Source organism: Anolis carolinensis, chromosome 1 (assembly GCF_035594765.1).
Source record: "Anolis carolinensis isolate JA03-04 chromosome 1, rAnoCar3.1.pri, whole genome shotgun sequence".
Classification (NCBI taxonomy): Eukaryota; Metazoa; Chordata; class Lepidosauria; order Squamata; family Dactyloidae; genus Anolis; species Anolis carolinensis.
The window spans coordinates 220582544-220603879 of NC_085841.1; the positions used below are offsets into that span (position 1 = coordinate 220582544).

General features: G+C 39.5%; 1 protein-coding gene across 1 annotated transcript in view; it reads right to left on the bottom strand.

Annotated features, from left to right (window-relative positions):
• Nucleotides 1–445: 445 nt before the first annotated feature.
• Nucleotides 446–21336, bottom strand: part of galnt5 (polypeptide N-acetylgalactosaminyltransferase 5) — a 56849-nt gene continuing 35958 nt past the window's right edge. Inside the window, exons 8-10 of the mRNA XM_003224607.4 lie at nt 18217–18297; nt 13990–14151; nt 446–1244 (exon numbers count right to left, since the gene is read on the bottom strand). Coding sequence (XP_003224655.1) covers nt 1104–1244; nt 13990–14151; nt 18217–18297 — 384 coding nt within the window. The 3' untranslated portion in view covers nt 446–1103. The remainder of the gene's footprint in view (nt 1245–13989; nt 14152–18216; nt 18298–21336) is intronic.

Below are 21336 nucleotides of genomic sequence, written 5' to 3' on the forward strand. Positions count from 1 at the left end.
CTTCTGAAGACAATTTGAAGTACAGTAGAGTCCCACTTATCCAAGCTAATGTTCTGTATTATCCAAGGCTGTCTGCCTTTTAGTAGTCAATGTTTTTGTAGTAAATGTTGCAATGTTTTGGTGCTAAATTCGTAAATACAGTAATTACTACATAACATTACTGTGTACTGAACTGCTTTTTCTGTCAATTTGTTGTAAAACAGGATGGTTTGGTGCTTAATTTGTAAAATCATAATGTAATTTTATGTTTAATAGGCTTTTTTCTTAATCCCTCCTTATTATACAACATTTTCACTTATCCAAGGTTCTGCCGGCCCGTTTAGCTTGGATAAGTGAGACTCTACTGTATTTGTTTTATACCAGACTTTTGCTATGAATAGCTGCCAGTTCCTATGTTCAGGACATGCATTTTGGGAAGAAGATTTGAGATATAAAAACCCGCATATCCACAGGATGATTATCCGTAGTTTCATTTAGCAAAATCTGACAAAACAAGTTCTCTGTAGGCATTTTCTAGGTCTTCCAACACAACTTTATGGTTTTCTTGCTCCAGAGGTCCTTCATTTCAACACAGTTCACTATTATCCATGGTTTTGTGTATCCATTCAGAGTCTGGGGACATATCCCCACTGATACACTGGATATTTTGAGACAGAGAGAAAGAGAAACAGAGAAAGAGAAAAAAGAATGTCCACAGTTTTTAAAAAAATAACAAATCAATAAAAAAAACTATAATTCACAGATTTTATGTTATGAGCCCTGTTGTTTGACTCACTCTTTGGCAGCTGAGCTACCACAGTTCTAGCAAAAATTGGAATTAAGTTCTCTTTTCTGTCAGTTTTATCCTCCTCCCTCCCCCGATTCCTGCCAAGTGCCCCTTGAGGTGACACACCTGGCTAGCATCAAGACACATTAAATCAGTTGCGGTCTCGCTCCATCTTCTGATCTGTCCATATGCTTCTTTTAAATTGACGGGTTTCAACTGTGGTTTGGAAGTGAGCTGCCAGTTTTGCACTTGCTGCTATTAGGAGTTTCACAGCTGTCATCCTGGGATTCATTGGATTGCAAGGCAGCTCTCGTGTCTGGTTTGCTCATCTTTCTCTTCAGTCGGCATAGTAATTTCCAAACTGCCACTTCTGATACGGGTTGGAGGAGGAACAAATGTTTGCCCACAGGACTTTCTGAGACTGATCTGCTTCCAAACATGTGGCCCGTGGAATATTTTCTAAGACAATGTGATCCGTCTAAGGAGAGAAAAAGGCAACGTTTTTATATGTAGGACTGATAAAAGTGCTGCTAACTTGGCACTAGAGAAAAGCATTGCACATGATGTCCTCTCTAGCCACCTCTGTTTAATATGTATAGTTCACGTACAAGCTGAAGAGGGATCCTGGAAGGTAGCCAAGATATCCACCTGTTCTGAGACCACAACTTTGTTATACCTTCTGTGCTGCATGGCTTGTTAATTCTTTGGAAGTGCAGAAGACGCTTTCTTTCTGAACAGTAATTACTATGCAAAGGAAATAATCCCAGATGGCATTTGTAATATAGGATAATTTATAGCAGGAAATCTTGGCTTTCATATTGCATTATTTCTCAGAGGATGAAGTAGCACACTTATCATGATGAAAAGTGAGCTGGGCTTTGCTAATGAAGTCCGAGCACCAGGATACAAAAAAGGCGATGAAATTGTGAAAACTTTGGAATAAGCAGGGGTTGTATTCTGAATATTTTACAGTTAGATACAACTATCTTTTATCTAATTAGATGTGCATTGCTTTCAAGGGATGGCATAGGCTTATGTAAAAAAGCATGAGTTAATAACGACAAGTATTGAACAAAATGATAATTATCAAAGAATTGAGATACCGTGTTTCCCTAAAAATATGACAGTGTCTTATATTAATTTTTGCTCCCAAAGATGTGCTAGGTCTTATTTTCAGGGGATGTCTTATTTTTCAATGAAGAAGAATTCACATTTATTGCTGAACAAAAAATTTGAACATTTATTATATACTATACAATAGTTGTCATCACAAGCCAACATAACCAGACAAACTGTGAATCCTATCAAGAATTTCTTGTTACTACCATTATTTCCATGTACAACTGGTATGTACATTTACCTATTCTGCATGCTCTGGTGTTCTGTTTGGCAGGCGCCGGGCATGCTTCCAAACAAAAACTTTGCTAGGTCTTACTTTCGGGGGAGGCCTTATATTTAGTAATTCAGCAAAACCTCTTCTAGGTCTTATTTTCCGGGGATGTCTTATTTTCTGGGAAACAGGGTACATGGTAATTGAGGAAGCGCGGGATAATTACATTTTGAGATCTATGTTACAGGGAAAGTTCAAAATTGGTGATGGAAATCCAAGCTGAATATTCTAACATATATTCTTCCTTTTTCAGCTATAAAAAAGAGAAAGCTTGACAAGCCTAGTTGCATAGCCATCACTCTTTCCTGGTGTCATCAGATTTGAGACATTCACATAATGCATTGTTTTTCTTGTACTGCTAAAGCATTTCCAATATCCAACCTAGCATATCTTGATGATCTTGCACAGGGCAAATTTTAAGAGATTTTAGATTTTATTGAAAATCTATATATTAAAAATATTGATTTTAGATACAATATTTTTCAGTGTTGTCGGTCCATATGTTCAGATTTCAGCCATCAAATACAGTATTTTGCTCTAGGCCTGGTTTGCCCAGATACATTACTGCATTTCACTGTGCTCATTATTTCCCTAATTCTCTGGTTTGACACTGCCATGTCGCAATGTTATGGAATAATGGGAACTGTAATTTAACAAAGTCCTTAGCCTTCTCTGCCAAAGAGAGCTGGTTCATCATCAATCTACAAATCCCAGGATTCTATAGCACTGAGACATGGCAGTTAAAGTGATGTCAAACTGCATATAATTCTGCAGTGTAGATACACCCTATGATCCACTATATTGGTTTACATTTTCAATATGATTCCAGGTCATTTATCTATCAATCTGAACAGTACTAGGGAAACAAAAGATGAATCACAAGTAAACAACAGCTGTGTATTCCTGGCAATGACCAGCATGGTGGGGAAAGAAAGCATGACATAGCCTTTCTGTCCTATTTCGAGTCCTCCCTCATTAAAGCAAATCTCTGAAAAGAGTCAGTAACTCATCACGAAGTGGTAATCTCAGTAATTAATGACATACACAATTTCAGAAAAAGAACATATAGTTCCATGGCTGCATCTCCTATCATGATTTTTAACTGAAATGTTTCTATTTGCATGTAACCCAGTGGTGCCCATGGTCAATTTGGAGAAATATTAGCTTGTGTCAATATGCCATCTTCAATCTACAGCTATATTTAGTTATGACAGATTAATTTTGATTAGTTGACATTTACCAGAAACCTGATAAACACTGCTAGCAATACAATCTCTGAACTTGCTTGTGCCCCTGAAATCATTTCTATTTTCTGGAGAATGTTTCCTACATCGCCAAATGTTTATATTTTCTCATTCTTCTTATAACAAGGCTCAATCAAATAAAAGGTTTTATAGTTGCCTACTTAGGGAAGAACATGACTAATTTTCACTTAGAAACAGTTGGTACTAACAAATTTACGGTGATTAAGGATCTAGGTAACACAATTAATTGTCCCTCCACATTTCAGTTAAGCATTTGTGCCACCACCTATGCTATTGCCCTATATGTGACTATAAACATATGTTATCTCTAGGCATTTCTAGGTCCATCAGAAGTTGACCAATCATGCTACAGGACCTAGAAATGCCTAGATAAGTGTTCTCTAGAGGTGGCACAGTGGTGGCACAGTGTGTTAAAGCGCTGAGTTGCTGAACTTGCGGACCAAAAGGTCCCAGGTTCAAATCCTGGGAGCAGAATGAGCGCCCGCTGTTAGCCCCAGCTCCTGCCAACCTAGCAGTTCGAAAACATGCCAATGTGAGTAGATCAATAGGTCCGGTAGGAAGGTAACAGCGCTCCCTGCAGTCATGCCGGCCACATGACCTTGGAGGTGTCTATGGACAACGCCGGCTCTTCGGCTTAGAAATGGAGATGAGCACCAACCCCCAGAGTCGGTCACGACTGAACTTAACGTCCGGGGAAACCTTTACCTTTACCTTAGGGTTGAAATACAGCATTTGTTATTTTTTAATTTATATTCTGTTTTTTCACTTTTGATGGCACTCTGTGCTCCTAACCTTGGCAAATGTGGAAGGACTATTTCACATGAACAGCCTCACTGACATGCTGGTCCTTATGAAATTCAACATGTTGCCAATATGCCTGCCATACTGTATTTAGAAGCTGCTAAATGAGAAGATGAGAAAAATACAAATCTCACTGGATGGCCCTGATGAAGTTCCTCTCATAGGCTAACTTAACCATAGTGGCATTGTGATACAAAACCAATTCTGTATCTTACTGAATTCAGATAGACTTAATGTGCATCTACTCTGTAGAATTACTGCAGTTTATAAGGTCTTTAGCCTTTTCTGTCAAAGGATGTTGATGCCTCACTAAACTACAGCTTCTGGGATTCCATAGCATTGAGCCATGGCCTTTAAAGTGGTGCCATGCTGCATATTTTGCAGTGTAGTTGTGTTTTTACATTCTAGATAAATGTATATTGGCAGAGATGAGGCAACTATGAACCTTCAGATATTACTAGATTATAAATTTAATTATCCTTGACCATTGGCCATGATAGAAGGTGCTGATGGGCATTGGATAAATACATAATCAATGGAAACTTTATCAAGTAATTGTGCTTGTAGAGGATGTAAACGGCATGGTACATACAGTAGAGTCTCACTTATCCAACATAAACGGGCCGGCAGAATGTTGGATAAGCGAATATGTTGGATAATAAGGAGAGATTAAGAAAAAGCCTATTAAACATCAAAATAGGTTATGATTTTACAAATTAAGCACCAAAACATAATGTTATACAACAAATTTGACAGAAAAAGTAGTTCAATACACATTTATGCTATGTAGTAATTATTATATTTACAAATTTAGCACCAAAATATCACAATGCATTGAAAACATTGACTTCAAAAATGCATTGGATAATCCAGAACGTTGGATAAGTGAGACTCTACTGTATATCTGGTGCACCACAAAGGCATGTACAGATTCTGCACCCATATAATTATCTGTGCAACTATGGACCTGTTTTTCTAAACATATTTTGTCAGTCTTTTTTGGTTTTACTCCAAAGTCATTATATCTTTTTTTTAAAGAAACATGGACAATCAGGGAGTGGTACACAAACTAGTGAAGAGGAAATATTTTGATTTAAGCTGATTTCCAAAGGGATAAGTTAAATTTCCTCTCTATTTCACAGGCCATATATTGGCCACCAAAGACTCATTGTTCATGCTGGAGAGTTGCATGTCTCACAATAAACATGCGCATCAAAGCTGCAGTGAATCTTTGTTGTCACACAAAACCTAAATAGAGTTCTGTTGGATGAGTGGAGGCAGTCTTTTCTGGAGCAATGAAGTACAAAAGAATGAGAAGCTGTCATATTCAAGCCCACATTCAATTACTTCAGGCAGCATGAAATACTTATATGTCGGTGACCTCGTACAATCTCCATTCATTTCACAGAGGTTTGTGCTTGGTATATTGTGCAGGCCATAATGAATGTCCCTTGCCTGTATTTCCACATGCACGTAAGTGATCGTGTGAGTTTGTGTTGTGGCTGTGTTCCAGCATTCATGGTTCCACTTCTGAGATCCACGTTCATGTGTAACATTTGGAAACAGGCACTGTGGATGTATAAAGGTACTCTATATCAGGGTTTCTTGAACTTTTTAAAGTTGTGATTCCTTTTCGCCTGATAAGTTTTTATGCAACCCTGGGTATACAGGTATGCAAAACATCTCTCCTTCCTACCCTGTGCAACAGTTGCCGTGGGGAGTGTGGGCAGGTAGGTTAGTCAGTCTCTTCCCCAGAAGGAAAGACCAGAGAAAGAGCCACTAATGTGTGCAGGTTATAGGCAGCTGGAGCTGATGCTGTGATTACTCCAAACTTCTGGCCAAATTTTTCATGACCCCAACTATTCGCTTATGCAACTCAATTTGGGGTTGTGACCACAAGTTTAGGAAGTTTGCTTTATGTGATTGCATACCTTGGAGTTCTCAATGTGTGTAATAGTTTCACCTGTTCAACTGCAGAACACTTGTGCTGCCTTAAGCTCGTGTCTTGGCTCCTAAACGCACACCTACACACACTCAAGTGCACTGCCAAATCGGAATATGTAAAATGAACTCTGCAGCCCATTAGCTCTAAACATTGCTAAATAACAGAAGGCCAATCTCAATTTCTCGCTACCAACAGTTGTCAAAAGCAGATTTTTTGGAATTTCTAGAGTTTGCGCAAGTGAAAGCAGTGGCAATGAAATTACATTGGAATACCGTCAATCTCTGGGCCTGAATATATTGTAAAAGATTTAGCTAGCCTGAAATGACACTTTAATATATTGGGTTTATGGTTCCTGTCCCCTTGATCAGGTTGTGTGTTATTTATTGCTATATAATTGTATTGTTTTACCTTGTTTAATAATGTATTATTATACTGCTCCATGCAGTCATGCTGGCCACATGACCTTGGAGGTGTCTACGGACAACGCCGGCTCTTCGGCTTAGAAATGAGCACCAACCCCCAGAGTCAGACATGACTGGACTTAACGTCAGGGGAAAACCTTTACCTATGCTGCTATGTAATGTATGTGTTGTTTTATGATTGGAAACCGCCCTGAGTCCCATCCGGGAGATAGGAAGGTATAGAAATAAAGTATGATATGATGATGATGATGATTATTATTATTATTATTATTATTCCTCTCTATTATAAAAATTATATTATTTTCTTTTGCTTTGTTCATATGCAGGGAGCTCTGCATTAATGGCATACAGTAATTAAATGGAAATTGGAAAGGTCAAGTTTCTTGCTGCAGCGATCAAAACTAAATCACTAAGGTGCTTCTACACATGCATTATAACTCAGGTTAAATCAGGTTAAGGGGGGTGGTGGCTAAACAATCAGGAGGAATCAGAAGGAATTGGATTAAGGGCTGGAAAACATGTGTTCAAAAGTTGCCCTTCAAACCCGATTCCTCCTAAAAAGCGCACCTTTATATGCTTGATGCCCGAAACAGCTGAAACAAGAGGCTCAGGGAAGCAAAAAGGAAAAGGAAATACAAATTCTGTCTTTTACACTTTGTAATCTTAAAGAGAACCTGACTTAAGAATTGGGGAAGAAAGAGATGTGAGGGAAGTTTTTTAAAAATCGCTCCGTTATGCACTGAATCACATATGCGCATCTCCGGAGTGAATTAAAAAAACTTCTGCTGGATGTCGGCCCTCCATCTTAATCCAAATTAAAAAAAAAAAAGCTGTGAGGACAGCGGCAGAGGATGTACTGGATTCAGCTCTCTCTGTCTGGACTGCCTCTCAGGTACCACATTTTAAAACTGAGTTCCCTGTCCTGTGTTGTAGGGCTGTCTGAAAGCACTCTAAGTGAAATCAGGTTGTTCTGTGTCCATTCTATCATACTTTTTTTTGATATGTACACTGTTTCTGTTACAGCTGCCTCTGCTGTAGTATTAATTTAATAGTTATCCTTTATTTCAGTTTGAATTTTATATCTTCATTGTCTGTTTTATGGTCTATTGACAGGAATAAAAAATAAAATTATTAATTAAAATGAAACACAAAATGGGTTTAATGTAAATTTTGCTTCCCGGTCTTCCCTAAAGAACAGTTAGCAGTGTGGTTTATTTTTCTTCATCTCCAATAATGTGAATAGAAGGTAGGCCGGCAAAGGACAGACATTACGTCTGTAGAAAATAAATCCATCTTTTGGTTTCACATGACAGTGATAACTTTAGGCTGCATTTGTCCCACAGGGCCAGTGCTCTTTTCCTGCAGCATTTGAAGCTTTCATAAAAACTAATCTGATCTCTTACCTCAGTGGACAAAATTGTATAGCTCAAGCTTGCCACTAGCTCAATCTCATACAGGTGCAATCATCTATGTCCAATTTTGCTGAACTGGGTATTATGGTTTTGTGAAGAAAAAAGGAAACACAACTTTCTTTATTGTGGCAGAGACCAATCTGTTTTAAGACCCAAAGTTCAGCAGTCCATCAAAGAACATCAATAGAACCTGACATGCTATCTGGTAACTTAAATGGCCAATCGTTTTTCATATGCTTTCACAAAACCTCCTGGCCTCAAAAGAAGCATTTTCATTTTTAGGAGGCTTTGTGCTAAGATTTGTAAAAAAGAAAAAGAAAAAAGAACAAATAAAAGGAGTTGCAGTACCAGGATTTTGTACAAGATTATCGACCAGTGCAATTACTTCCACTGCAACTGTTCTCATCTTACACTGAAAGGCTCTGCTAAAAACACGCACATATTCTTTCTGGTAGAGAAAAAAGCTTTCTAAAACTTGCCTCTGGCACTCTGGTAGTATTTAAAAAAATCAGAAGACTTTAAATGATTGTTTTCTAATACCTGTTTATAGTCATTTCACTGATCCTTCTAATATAGTCATTACATTGACTTTCTAAAGCTAAACAGTTTAGAAAAACTAGCTTTCCTTACTGCAGTGTTACAAATATTTGATGGATAGCCTTCCAGAAAGATAAAGGTATCTGAGAAACTGAAGCCACAATACTCGTTAAGACAAAGCTTTAACCTTATATGAGAAAAAAATAAAAATGTATTTATTTATTTATTTACAGTATTTATATTCCGTCCTTCTCACCCCGAAGGGGACTCAGGGCGGATCACATTACACATATAAGGCAAACATTCAATGCCTTAACATAGAACAAAGACAAGACAAACACGGGGCTCCGAGCTGGCCTCGAACTCATGACCTCTTGGTCAGAGTGATTTGTTGCAGCTGGTTGCTCAACAGCCTGCGCCACAGCCCGGCCCAAAAATCAGTAGAAAAATCTGGTCATTTGAAAATGAGACTCTTCGGTGTCAAGCCCACAATCCAACACAAAGTTGGTGCTTAGATCTCAGAGGGACCAATAAATTTAAAAATATCAATGTATGATACAGTATAAGGAGTTGCTTCATACTGAAGGATTAAAATCCATCCCAGAGAAACTAAATACTATGGCTTCACAATTATGAAGGATATGTTTTATCCTTTCAAAACTACAGTATAGTCTCATTTATCCAAGCTAAACGGGCCGGCAAAAGCTTGGATAAGCGAATATCTTGGATAATAAGGAGGGATTAAGGAAAAGCCTATTAAACATCAAATTAGGTTATGATTTTACAAATTAAGCACCAAAACATCATGTTTTACAACAAATTTGACAGAAAAGGCAGTTCAATACGCAGTAATGTTATGTTGTAATTACTGTATTTACGAATTTAGCACCAAAATATCATGATATATTGAAAACATTGACTACAAAAATGGCTTGGATAATCCAGAAACTTGGATAAGTGAGGCTTGGATAAGTGAGACTCTACTGTACAACTGAAGTGATCAGTTTTTACCACCTCAATCATTCAACCATATCTATTCAAAGAATTCAGACTATGGATTTATAATCCAGAAAGATTGGTTCTATTGGACGACAGCATTGGTCCAAATGTTGAATATTTTGTGTTGTTAATTGCTGTGAAGTTGACTTCAACGTATTGTGATCCCATGAATAAGAGATCCCCAAGTTACAGTATTCTCCGCAGCCCTGCTCAAGTCTTGTAGACTCAAAGCCATGGCTTCCTTGATAGAGCCAACCCGTCTGTAATGTCTTCCTCCTTTCCTACTGCATTCTACCTTACCAAAAAACCATTATTATCTTTTCTAGTGAATCGTGTCTTCTCATAATATGCGCAGCTTTTGTATAGAATCACTATCTGTTTCTGTTTGTTTTATTCGTATGGCCCCACGAATTTTCATTTTCGAGCGCTGCTTCTAGAAACGTGGCCTTTCCGAATGAGCTGTTTCGTTCTTTTGTTGAAATGAACAAAAATTTTGTCCCACTGGCCAACATGGGAGGGCTTTCCATGCTCCACTTCCCTTCAGTTTTAGAGCTAGAGGGTTTCACCATTTCATTGATCCTCAGGCTCTCTCCAGCATTCATTTGAGTTGTTAGAGTTGGTGGGGTAAACCCGTCTCTGAATGTGGATAGGCAAAATGCAGTCTGTGGCTCATTGATGCTGTTTTTGCAGTTCTTGGCTCTTCTTCAGGCTCCATTATATTTTTAAATGGGTAGTAAGGCTTCCCGTACTTTTCAACAAACAGGGAAAGAGCGTGTGTGTGTGGCCTCCAGGCCCAAAGCACTGTGATTGCCAGGGTTTGCAGCTGAGCGCCGAGCAGAGGAGCAGATCGCCTCTTAGGCACTTGGCACTCGCCTGCAAGTCTTGGCAGTCACAGGCTCTTTGAGTGTGTGTGTGGCCTGCAGGCCCAAAGTGTTAATGGGGATTTGTGTATTGATAGTGTTTAAATGAAATTTGTGCCATGCTTGTATTGCAACTGATTGCATCATTCAGATTGTACCATAATGTGGAAAGAGTTAATTGCCAAGAAGCTATGATGACCTTGATGCGTGGCTGGAACTAGGGAGTATCCAGACACAAGTGTTTGTGCATAACGATTGCATCAGTTCAGTTCAGTTCAGTTCAGTTCTATCTGCCTAGAGTTCGAGTCAAGTTCTGTTGGAGAACAGAGCAGTCCTGTGTTCGTCTGTCGTCTGCAAGTTTGTTTGTGTTGATTATTGCTGCATACAGTAAAACTTTGTAAATAGTTTTACCAACGTCTCTGAGTGTCTCTTTGTTCTGCGTTCCACTGCTTCCATCCAACTACTGCTGCGCTGCAAATAATCTGACACAAAGAACCCTTGACTGCCAGGGCTTACAGGCGAGCACCGAGTGCCAAGTGCCTAAGAGGCACTCTGCTCCTCTGCTCGGTGCTCAGCTGCAAGCCCTGGCAGTCACAGGTACTTTGGGCCTGGAGGCCACACACACACTCTCTTAAAGAGAGTCACTTTGTCTGTGTATTGAAAAGTACAGGGGCGCCTTGCGACCCATTTAATAAATTAACAGAGCCTGAAGAAAAAGGCTGCAAAAACAGAATCAGTGAGCCACAGACTGCATTTTGCCTATCCACATTCAAAGGCAACTCAAATGAATGCTGGAGAAAGCCTGGGGATCAGCGAAATGGTGTGACCCTCTAGCCCTAAAACCGAGGGGAAGGGGAGCATGGGAAGTCCACTCATTGCCACCAATGTGAGACGAAAATCAGGCTACCAAACGGTTACTGTTCCCACTTTTCTTTCGTTTCACTGCTTCTTCTGCTTGGGGAGGAGTCTGTTGTGTCGTGCCAGATGAATGAACGGCACGAAACAAAAACACAGATGAAACAAACGAAACAGATTTTGGTCCCATCTCTACAAAATACAGCAGTAACATTTTAGTCATCTTGGCTTCTAGAGACAGTTAAGGCTTGACTTGCTTTAAGACCCATTTATTTGTCTTTTTGGCAGTCGATGGCATCCATAGAACCCGCCTCTGGTACCATATTTCAACTGAGTTGATACCCCAGCTATTAACTTCCTTCGGTGGCTAGCTTTCACAACCATACACAGATAGGCAATCATTTTGAAGGTACCCCTTGCTTTTTTTCTTATGTTTTCTGACAAGGGAAAAGAACTTCACTTCGTTTGGTTTCCAGTAATTAAATTGTTCCTCTAAATCCCTACTGGTCTCTTCTGTTTGCTTTTGAATTCAACTATTTTTTTAAAACTCTCTGCATAGGATTTGGCCCTGTTCTTTATTGCTGCATTCAGCTTTTTAACTAGTTTTCACTTGTTTGGATTAGATTTTTCTTTACAATAGATTTGTTTTCAATTGCCCTGTGACAAGTGCCCTTATCCAGGTATAAGATATAAAACCTTAACAACCAGAACAGCCGCCACAACTTAAATAACCCACTGAAATGAATGGAGAGGGATACAAACCAGGAAGGGCATAATGGTGATAAAAATACATAATAAGTAGAGTCTCACTTATCCAACATTCACTTATCCAACATTCTGGATTATCCAAAGCAGTCTGTCTTTTAGTAATCAATGTTATTGTAGTCAATGTTTTCAATACATTGTGATATTTTTGTGCTAAATTCGTAAATACGGTAATTACTACATAACGTTACCATGTATTGAACTGCTTTTTCTGTTAATTTCTTGTAAAACATGATGTTTTGGTGCTTAATTTGTAAAATCATAATGTAATTTGACATTTAATAGGCTTTTCCTTAATCCCTCCTTATTATCCAACATTTTCGCTTATCCAACGTTCTTCTTTATGTTGGATAAGTCAGACTACTGTACTAGTAAAGACTTACAACTTCTGATATTGCTTGCATTGGTGCTCATTTTCAGTGACTTGAGCACCGGACTATGACTCCCCAACCCAGCCATGGAAACCTATTGGGTGACCTAGGGTCACACTCTCTCAGCCTCTAAGGAAGGCAAATCCCCTTTGAATAAATCCCATTTGAACAAATCTTGCCAAGAAAAGCTGCAATAGGTTTACCTTAAGATTGCCATCAGTAGGAAATGGCTTGAAGGCTACACCACAACAACTGTCTCATTGTGGGTGGAAAAAATTAAAATGTTTGGTCTCTTTCATTCCCAGGCAAAGAATACAGGAGAATTCTATAATCAATTATCTATCACCAGCATCTTACTGGAAACATATTTGCAAAAAGCATCTCTAAAATTCCCCCAATCATCTTCTTTCAGGACACTACTCCAGAGCTACTTTTGCTTAGAACTTGTTACTTGAGGACAAGTGTAACAGAGTGATTAGAGTCTCAAACTAAGACTTAAACTCAAATCTCTGTGGAGCCTTAAAGGTTACAAGGTGAACTTGGAACATACCTTATCTCTCAGCCTAGTGTTTGTTTGTTTATTTATTGAATTTACATCCCACTTTCCTTCTGACATGAGATTTAAGGGTTTCTGTTGTTGAAGGTTTTCATGGCCGGAATCACTGGGTTGCTGTGAGTTTTCCGGGCTGTATGGCTATGTTCCAGAAGCATTCTCTCCGGACGTTTCGCCCACATCTATGGCACACATTCTCAGAGGTTGTGAGGTCTGTTGGAAACTAGGCAAGTGGGGTTTATAGATCTGTGGAATGTCCAGGGTGAGAGAAAGAACTCTTGTCTCTTTGAGGCAAGTGTGAATGTTGCAACTGGCCAGCTTGATTAGAATTGAATAGCCTTGCAGCTTTAAAGTCTGGGGGAATCCTTTATTTCCTTTGTTGGGAGGTGTTACTTGGCCCTGATTGTTTCCTGTTTGGAATTCACATTTTCTGAGTGTTGTTTTTTATTTACTGTCCTGATTTTAGAGGTTTTTTTAAATATTGGTAGCCAGATTTTGTTCATTTCCATGGTTTCCTCATTTCTGTCCCTGGCTTGTGGATTTCAATGGCTTCTCTGTATAGTCTGATATAGTGGTTGTTAGACTGGTCCAGCATTTCTGTGTTCTCAAATAATTTCCAACAGACCTCCCAACCTCTGAGGATGGCTGCCATAGATGGGGGTGAAACATCAGGAGAGAATGCTTTGAGAACATGGCCGTACAGCCTGGAAAACTCACAAAAACCTATCAGGGTGGTTGTTAGGATAAAATCAGTGGGATTATGAACAATTATTTTATTTATTTATTTACCATAATTATATCCCGCCTTTCTCAAATCCTTGGAAGAGAAGCAACATAAATAAAAAATAAAATAGATGGTCACAGTTACACTCAGCCCACAAAATGTAGCAAAAAGTATTGCATGCAGAGACCTTTTCTTTCCATCAATAAGGAGTGCCTGGTATTGAGATAAAATGGAAATGAAGTAAAAGGCTCCCTTTGTTTTGTACCATTTCTAGCATAGCCTCAGTAAGGGGCAAAAGAAAGCATTTGAAAATGCTGCACTTACGAGTTCTGGCTGAAAAGCCACAAGTGATTTATGCAACCATTTCAGGCTTTTGTTTCTTTTATCACAAGGGTGCAGGCCCAGTGTCCCTTTGGCATCAGTTGGTGCCACACAGGAGTCTCCATGCTGGATTAGTCGCATCCAAGTGTAGTTGAATTTTTGGTCCTGCAGGTAGGAAAGAACTTGTTATACTCCACTACATTTGCTGCAATCACATTTAATCCCCCCGCCCCAAAGAACATGGCAAAACACATCTATGTAGAAGCCCTATTGAATTCCATGGAATTTAAGCTTATATTATTTGGAATAGAATTACAGCCTAAGACTGCTATTTTACTGGTGATGTACGCTCATGTCTTCCCTGGTGAGTTATATATTCTTATCATATAACAAAATAGAACAGCCTCGGTTTAGTCATTGTGGGATTTGGGGATAGTACAGGCTTGACTTGCCCTAAGACTTTTTTTTTTTTGTCTTTTGGGTAGTCTATGCATCCTGAGTCACATGAGTATATGCGCTTCAATGTTTATGGCAGAAGGAGGTTTCAGTGCCTCCCCACTCCCTTCTTTGGAAAGGTAGGTTTTTGTTGCCCTTGCACCATATCACCACATTCAGGAACCAGAGAAGAATGGAATCATTGGAGTTGCCTTGGTAGTGTCTGGCTGAAGTTCTGTAGATGTTGGTAAGGGAACAATTCTTTATTTCTCCTAGCATCAAGTTGGATTATATCACTTCTTGCCCTTTTGATTAAGAAAAAGCCAAAGTAATCCCAGGCTCAATAGGGATAATTTCCTTAAACTGAAATCCCCTTTGAAAACAGGAAATGAGCCACAAAGCAGACTAGAGAAATAGAAATACACCTCTCTAGCTCATATTCTAAGACCAAAGAAGTATGAGATCTTTGTCCATTTGTTTCTTGTGGGATTCAGCAAATGATCCTGTATTCAGTGTTTGTGAACTGGGGAAGTGCTATAGCAAACCTATACACAGGTTATTTATTTATTTATTTCAATTATTTCTATCCCGCCCTTCTCACCCGGAGGGACTCAGGGCGGCGTACAATTGGCAACAATTCGATGCCAATACATTAATGGTATCAGATACCATTGGCTAATCCTAAAATATTTTTGTAGAGCACACTTCAGGCCCTTGTTTTTTTATGGTGTCAGAAGCAAATTAAGAACACACTGCAAGTCACTTCTGGTGTGAGAGAATCGGCCGTCTACAAAGATGTTGCCCAAGGGTTGCTTGGATATGTTACCATCCTTCTGGGAGGTTTATCTCATGTTCCTGCATGGGAAGCCAGGGCTGACCGACAGGAGCTCACCCCGTCCCATGGATTCAAATTGTCAACCTTCAGGTCAGCAGTTCAGCCAGCACAAGGACTTAACCCATTGCACCACCGTGGCCAGTATGAATGACTATTTCTGAACAGAGAGAACCATGACAAGCTTGGAAATAATTTCTTGTTTCTTTTCTCCCCTCTCCCTTTCCCTGACTCTCAATATTACCTATATTCTATGTCTGGTATACAACTATTTGGACAAAAAAGTTTTAAAAATTTGATCTATTGTTTCATATTTACAATAAATATATTATCGTAGTATTTCTATTTGCATTTCCATTCCTTGGATCTGATATGTATTATTTATTCATTCTATGAGAAATTGTATTTACAAATATTCTGTAACACAAGGAGTAATCCATGCTAGATTACAACCTAGAGGGAATTTTAGGTTCTTATGAGTAAGGACTGAATCCATGTGCAACTAATGGGTATCACAGTTACTGTTTGTTTAGCTCATGAACCCTAAAAAGTCTGACTCAGTGATATTTTCAGTAGCCCTTTGCAAGCTTAGTGAATTTTGGTTTGTATCAACGTATAAGTAATTAGCGCCGCAAAGATTTTTTCTCTAGGATCTTCAGGTGCAAACTGGGCCATTCTGGGATACTGACTTCCAGAGGATGGAAAGATGATCTTTGGGTTTGTTTGTTTCTTTTGGATTACGACTCAGAATCTTTTAGCCAGCCAGGTCAGATACAATGCAGGTAGCTATGTAATTTCTGGATCTATAGCCTAAAGAAAAGTGATTACAGTAAAGTCTCGCTTATCCAACCTTTGCTTATCCAATGTTGCTTATCCAGGGAGCGAAAAATGAACCACAAAGTAGGGAGGGAACACTGTACATGCAGTTGTGTAGTAAGGTTTATATGTTTACAAGATTAAAACAGCCAAATCCTATATGTATTTCTCTTATAGCAAGGGTGGCATCATAACCTCAGGAACCAGGTTAGATTTCAAAGACATTGGAGGCTGTATTTTACTAGGGGCCAAAGGCAAATAGCTGGAACAAAAAAAACCATCCTATTTTTGCTTAAAACTCTTAAAGTCAACAACAACAACAACAGCAACAAGACTTTATTATGGTCTATGACCAGCACAGAGAGCTCTTACAGTCAGTAACTTAACTTTTGCGAGTGGTATGATAATTTTTTAGAATGGGGAAAACACCTCCCCTAAAGAAAGGAAACCACCAAATGACATTGTCATAGGCCATCTGGGAAAGGCTGGTATATCAGGAGGGTAGGATTTAGAGCCAGGACTTATGGTTTCTCACCCTTGCATCTCGCAATACCATTAACGGAGATTTTTTCTTTGCTCAGAGCGGCAGCCATGCAGAAATTGGAAAACTCCAACAATGATGAATCAAAAACAAATTATAGATATGAATCAAACATTTACTGAAATAAGCAAAGCAAGATATCTAGTAAGCATTATACACAGGAGTCTTTTCCCCACTGCATTGTTTTAGCATTATGAATAATCCAGTTTAACTGCTATTACTGCATTCCACAATATCTTGAGATATTGAGTTTAGTAAGAGCTATTTTGCAGAAGTGAATCCTAAGGATTATACCAAGCTACAGATCCCACCCTTTCATGAGATGCAGCCACAGTCTTTAGTTATATCAAAGTGCTATCATTGTATAGTGTGACAGAGATCAGGGATTTTAGGCATGCAAGCAATGTAATAATATCTACTTTAAAATACTTCTGTCACATCTTGACTGGACAATAACTACTCTTTTCCTGCTCACAAGCAAAACCATCTGAGAAGAATGCCAGCTTCTGTCTGATAACTATCATTCTGTATTGTTTGGGGTATTAAAATATATCACTGGAAGATGCAAATGCAAAGGGAGTGGCAGGGGGCTCTGAAGAACTACATTCAGTGTTGGGCTCTGGTTAACTAGAGTCAAGTGGCCACTATTGGGATGTGAATCATTTTATGGGTTTTGAAAGCTGCAGGTGGCAGAAGGGTTGGGTGCTCCAGCCTGCAGAGTGTATATGTCTGTGCCTTTCAAGGCACCTATTGACTTATGGCGATCTCATGAAGGAACTGACATAACCACCTCCAGTTATTCATTGGCTGTCTCCTTCACTGGCAGTCTCCCATCCGGGGTTGTTGTATGTTTTCCGGGCTATATGGCTATGTTCCAGAAGTATTCTCTCCTGACGTTTCGCTCACATCTATGGCAGGCATCCTCAGAGGTTGTGAGGTACCTCACAACCTCTGAGGATGCCTGCTATAGATGTGGGCGAAACATCAGGAGAGAATACTTCTGGAACATGGCCATACAGCCCGGAAAACATACAACCACCCTGTGATCCTGGCCATGAAAGCCTTCGACAACACAGTCTCCCATCCGTGTTCTAACCCTGCTTTGTCTCCAAGATCAGACACAATCCAATGTCAACAGTTAGCATTTAATTGTAAGCTGGATCACAAATCCCTTCTTGTAACGGCTCTACTTTTTGTAGACACACATCACTCATGTATGTTTACACTTATATTTCATTTTTAAACGACCTTGGGAGTATGCATCTCCTTTAAACAAGACATGTGCCACCACAAACTTGTATGTTTTTAAAAAGGTGGAGATTTGTGGTAGTAAATTCAGGGGTAGTGTATTGGGAGGGTCCAATACCATTCACTCATCCATCCCTAGTCTATGACAGTGGCCCATTGCTGCCATTGCCTGTGCTTTGTATTATGATCACCCCCAGGATCCTTAAAGAGATGGGAGGAGAGGCAACATGTAAAACATACCTACTTTCCCCCCTCCCCAACACTGGTTCTGCAAACAGATATTTTAAGACATCTATTTGAACAATCCTATTTGGATTTTAGCATGAAGAGTGCAAAAGAAATGCTAGCAAAATCTTACCTTGTTGTTAACATCACATGTTTCAAAAGCCAGACTGGATTGATTCACGGTTATGCATTTAGCCAAGGCTATATTGATAATCTAAAACAAATAAACAATTGAAATAAAGGTTTAGAAAAGTGGTTTCTAAGTGGGAACAAAAACACATTGCTAAGGCATAGTAAAGGTAAAGGTTTCCCTTGATGTTAAGTCCAGTCATGTCTGACTCTGGGGGTTGGTGCTCATCTCCATTTCTAAGCCGAAGAGCCGGCGTTGTCTGTAGACACCTCCAAGGTCATGTGGCCGGCATGACTGCATGGAGCGCCGTTACCTTCCCGCCGGAGCGGTACCTATTGATCTACTCACATTGGCATGTTTTCGAACTGCTAGGTTGGCAGAAGCTGGAGCAACAGCGGGTGCTCACTCAGCTCCTGGAATTTGAACCTGGGACCTTTCGGTCTGCAAGTTCAGCAGCTCAATGCTTTAACACACTTCGCCACCGGAGCTCCTCTCTGCTAAGGCATACAAAGGTCTAAAAAGTCATTGATGAGTGGCTCACATGGGGGCAAGCCCAATACAATAATATAATATCATAAAAACAACAGTTAAGACATCAAATGCATTTAAAAAACAAATTAGCAAGTCATGATTTAAAATAGACATAATTAAAATATTAAACAATCATCAAAACAGTTCTCATCATCCCTCCTGCTTATATTTATTTATTTATTTATCGTGTCAAAAGTTAGAGAAGGTACAGTTATAACATATTTTAAAAAACACAAAGTTAAAAACTTTTCATTATACTAGATTTTCTTTGACCAGAAGCTGGCCACCTGGAGTTCCTCTGGTGTCGGTGCAAGAAGGTCCTCCATAGTGTATGTAACAGGGCTCAGACTGCATTGTAGTAAGTGGTCTGTGGTGTGGTCTTACTCTTCTCCACGCTCGCATGGCATGGACTCCACTTTGTAGTCCAATTTCTTAAGGTTCACTCTGCATCTCGTGGTGCCAGTCTGTTCAGGGATACGATTTGCAGTATCCCTCCTGCTGTCCAGAACAGATTGGATTTGAAATCATCACCTATAGAGTCACAAGTTACCTGCTCTGGATTAGGAGTAGTGGCTGGCTACCATCACGCTTAAACCTCTGCCTACTTTCTTCTTTTGTTAGGACAGGAAAGATACCAGGAAAGATGAGGAGTACAGACAGAAGCCTGAATCTTAAGTTCCTAAATCCTAAAGTTCCTGAATTCTAAATTAGCAGAAAGAGATCCATTCTTCTGGAAGGATCCCATCATACGAATGGACGAAAAACTTAGGACTGAAGCCTAGTGAATTATAAGCCATTCATTTGGGAAATACGTACATTTGTCCTTTACATTTCTCTTTTATACCCCGTGAACCTGCACTTGGGAATATTGCCACTCCTTCTCTTGTGGTCCTATGCATATTTCAGACTGTTTTTCAGTCCCCAAATCCAGCATATAGGGATGCATCTGCACTGTAAAATTAATGCAGTTTGACACAATTTTAAAATGCCGTATCTCAATGCTATGGAACTGTTGGAATTGTACTTTTGTTGAAGCTTCAGCATTCCTTGGCAGAGAAGGCTAAAGACCTTGATTTCCATGATTCCATAGAAGTTGACGACAAAGTCACACTGGAAGATCTAGAGATTCCTAGAGAGTGTTCTTTCACATTTGAAAAAAATAGCATGATTTAATCCATTTTTTCCACTTTTGCAGTGATCCTGTCCCTTTAACTCCAGCAAATGTGAAAGCTTGACTCTGTATGCATAGACTCATAGTCTAAATTGTTGGTCCCTTTATACTTTTGTTGTTATCTACAAATAGAAACTCATAAGAAAGCTTAGGTGAAATGCAGGTTTGAGGTTAACATTAATCAGCAAAATATCTTGAGTTTATCAAAAGCCCTAACTATCATGAAAACTTTCCTTTTACTTTAAATATTGCGATCAATTTTACATATGGAGTAGGGGGTGGGAAGGTATTTGTGCTCCCACCTAAGCAGGGAACAGGTAAGATTGCAATTCTCCACAGTTGACCTTCTGCAGTCAATTTGGTTGCCCAACCCATCATAACAGCAATCTTCCATCTTAAAATTAGCTTGCCTAACCAAGACGAATTCCCCATTTTAAACAAACTCTTCTGGGTTAATGATGTGAGCTGTAATTTGTTAAAGCAAAGGTCAAAAAAATAAATAGAAATACGTGGCTAAGCCCTCCTGCTGTCATCAGATCTGTGTTTGTTAATGGATTTGGGAGATGACTGACTGAGTGATTGCATACTGCATTTTTCCAGTCATATGCTAAATGGACTGTCAAACAGATCTTTCTAGGTTTTGAGCTTCACAAAATACATTCCCAGTGATCTTCATCTCCTGGCTGATGGCACAGAACTTGACTAGGCCAATACTTTGTCCGTAGCGTGACCAGATGCAAGATTGGACAGTGCCCTTGTATATTAAGCAACTAGTAGATGAAGGCATTTTAGTGCCTTTGTGTAACAAGTAAGGGAGCTCTGTCCTGCAAGGGTCCATCCTATTTGAATGTATTATTCTATGAACATTTGCCTTGCGGAAACAAGATTGGAGTTACTGTGACTGTATGCATTTCTTTCACTATATCAATGAATGCAGAGATCAACCCCAGAGCAGGAGAAGATCAGCACGTGAATGTGCAGAAAGGACATGCATGAATTTTTGGGTTGCTGTGAGTTTTCCAGGCTGAATGGTCATGTTCCAGAAGCATTCTCTCCTGACATTTCACCCACATCTATGGTAGGCATCCTCAGAGGTTGTAAGGTCTGTTGGAAACCAGGTCAGTGGGTTGTCGAAGGCTTTCATGGCCGGGATCACAGGGTTGTTGTATGTCTTTCGGACTGTGTGGCCATGTTCCAGAAGTATTCTCTCCTGACGTTTTGCCCACATCTATGGCAGGTTGTGGGGTTTATGTAGCTGGACATTCCACAGATATATAAACCTCACTTGTCTAGTTTCCAACAGACTTCATAACCAGGGTGGGAAAAAGAACTCTTGTCTGCCTGAGGCAAATGTGAATGTTGCAATTGCCCACCTTGATTAGCATTGAATGGCCTTTCAGCTTCAAAGTTTGGCTGCTTCC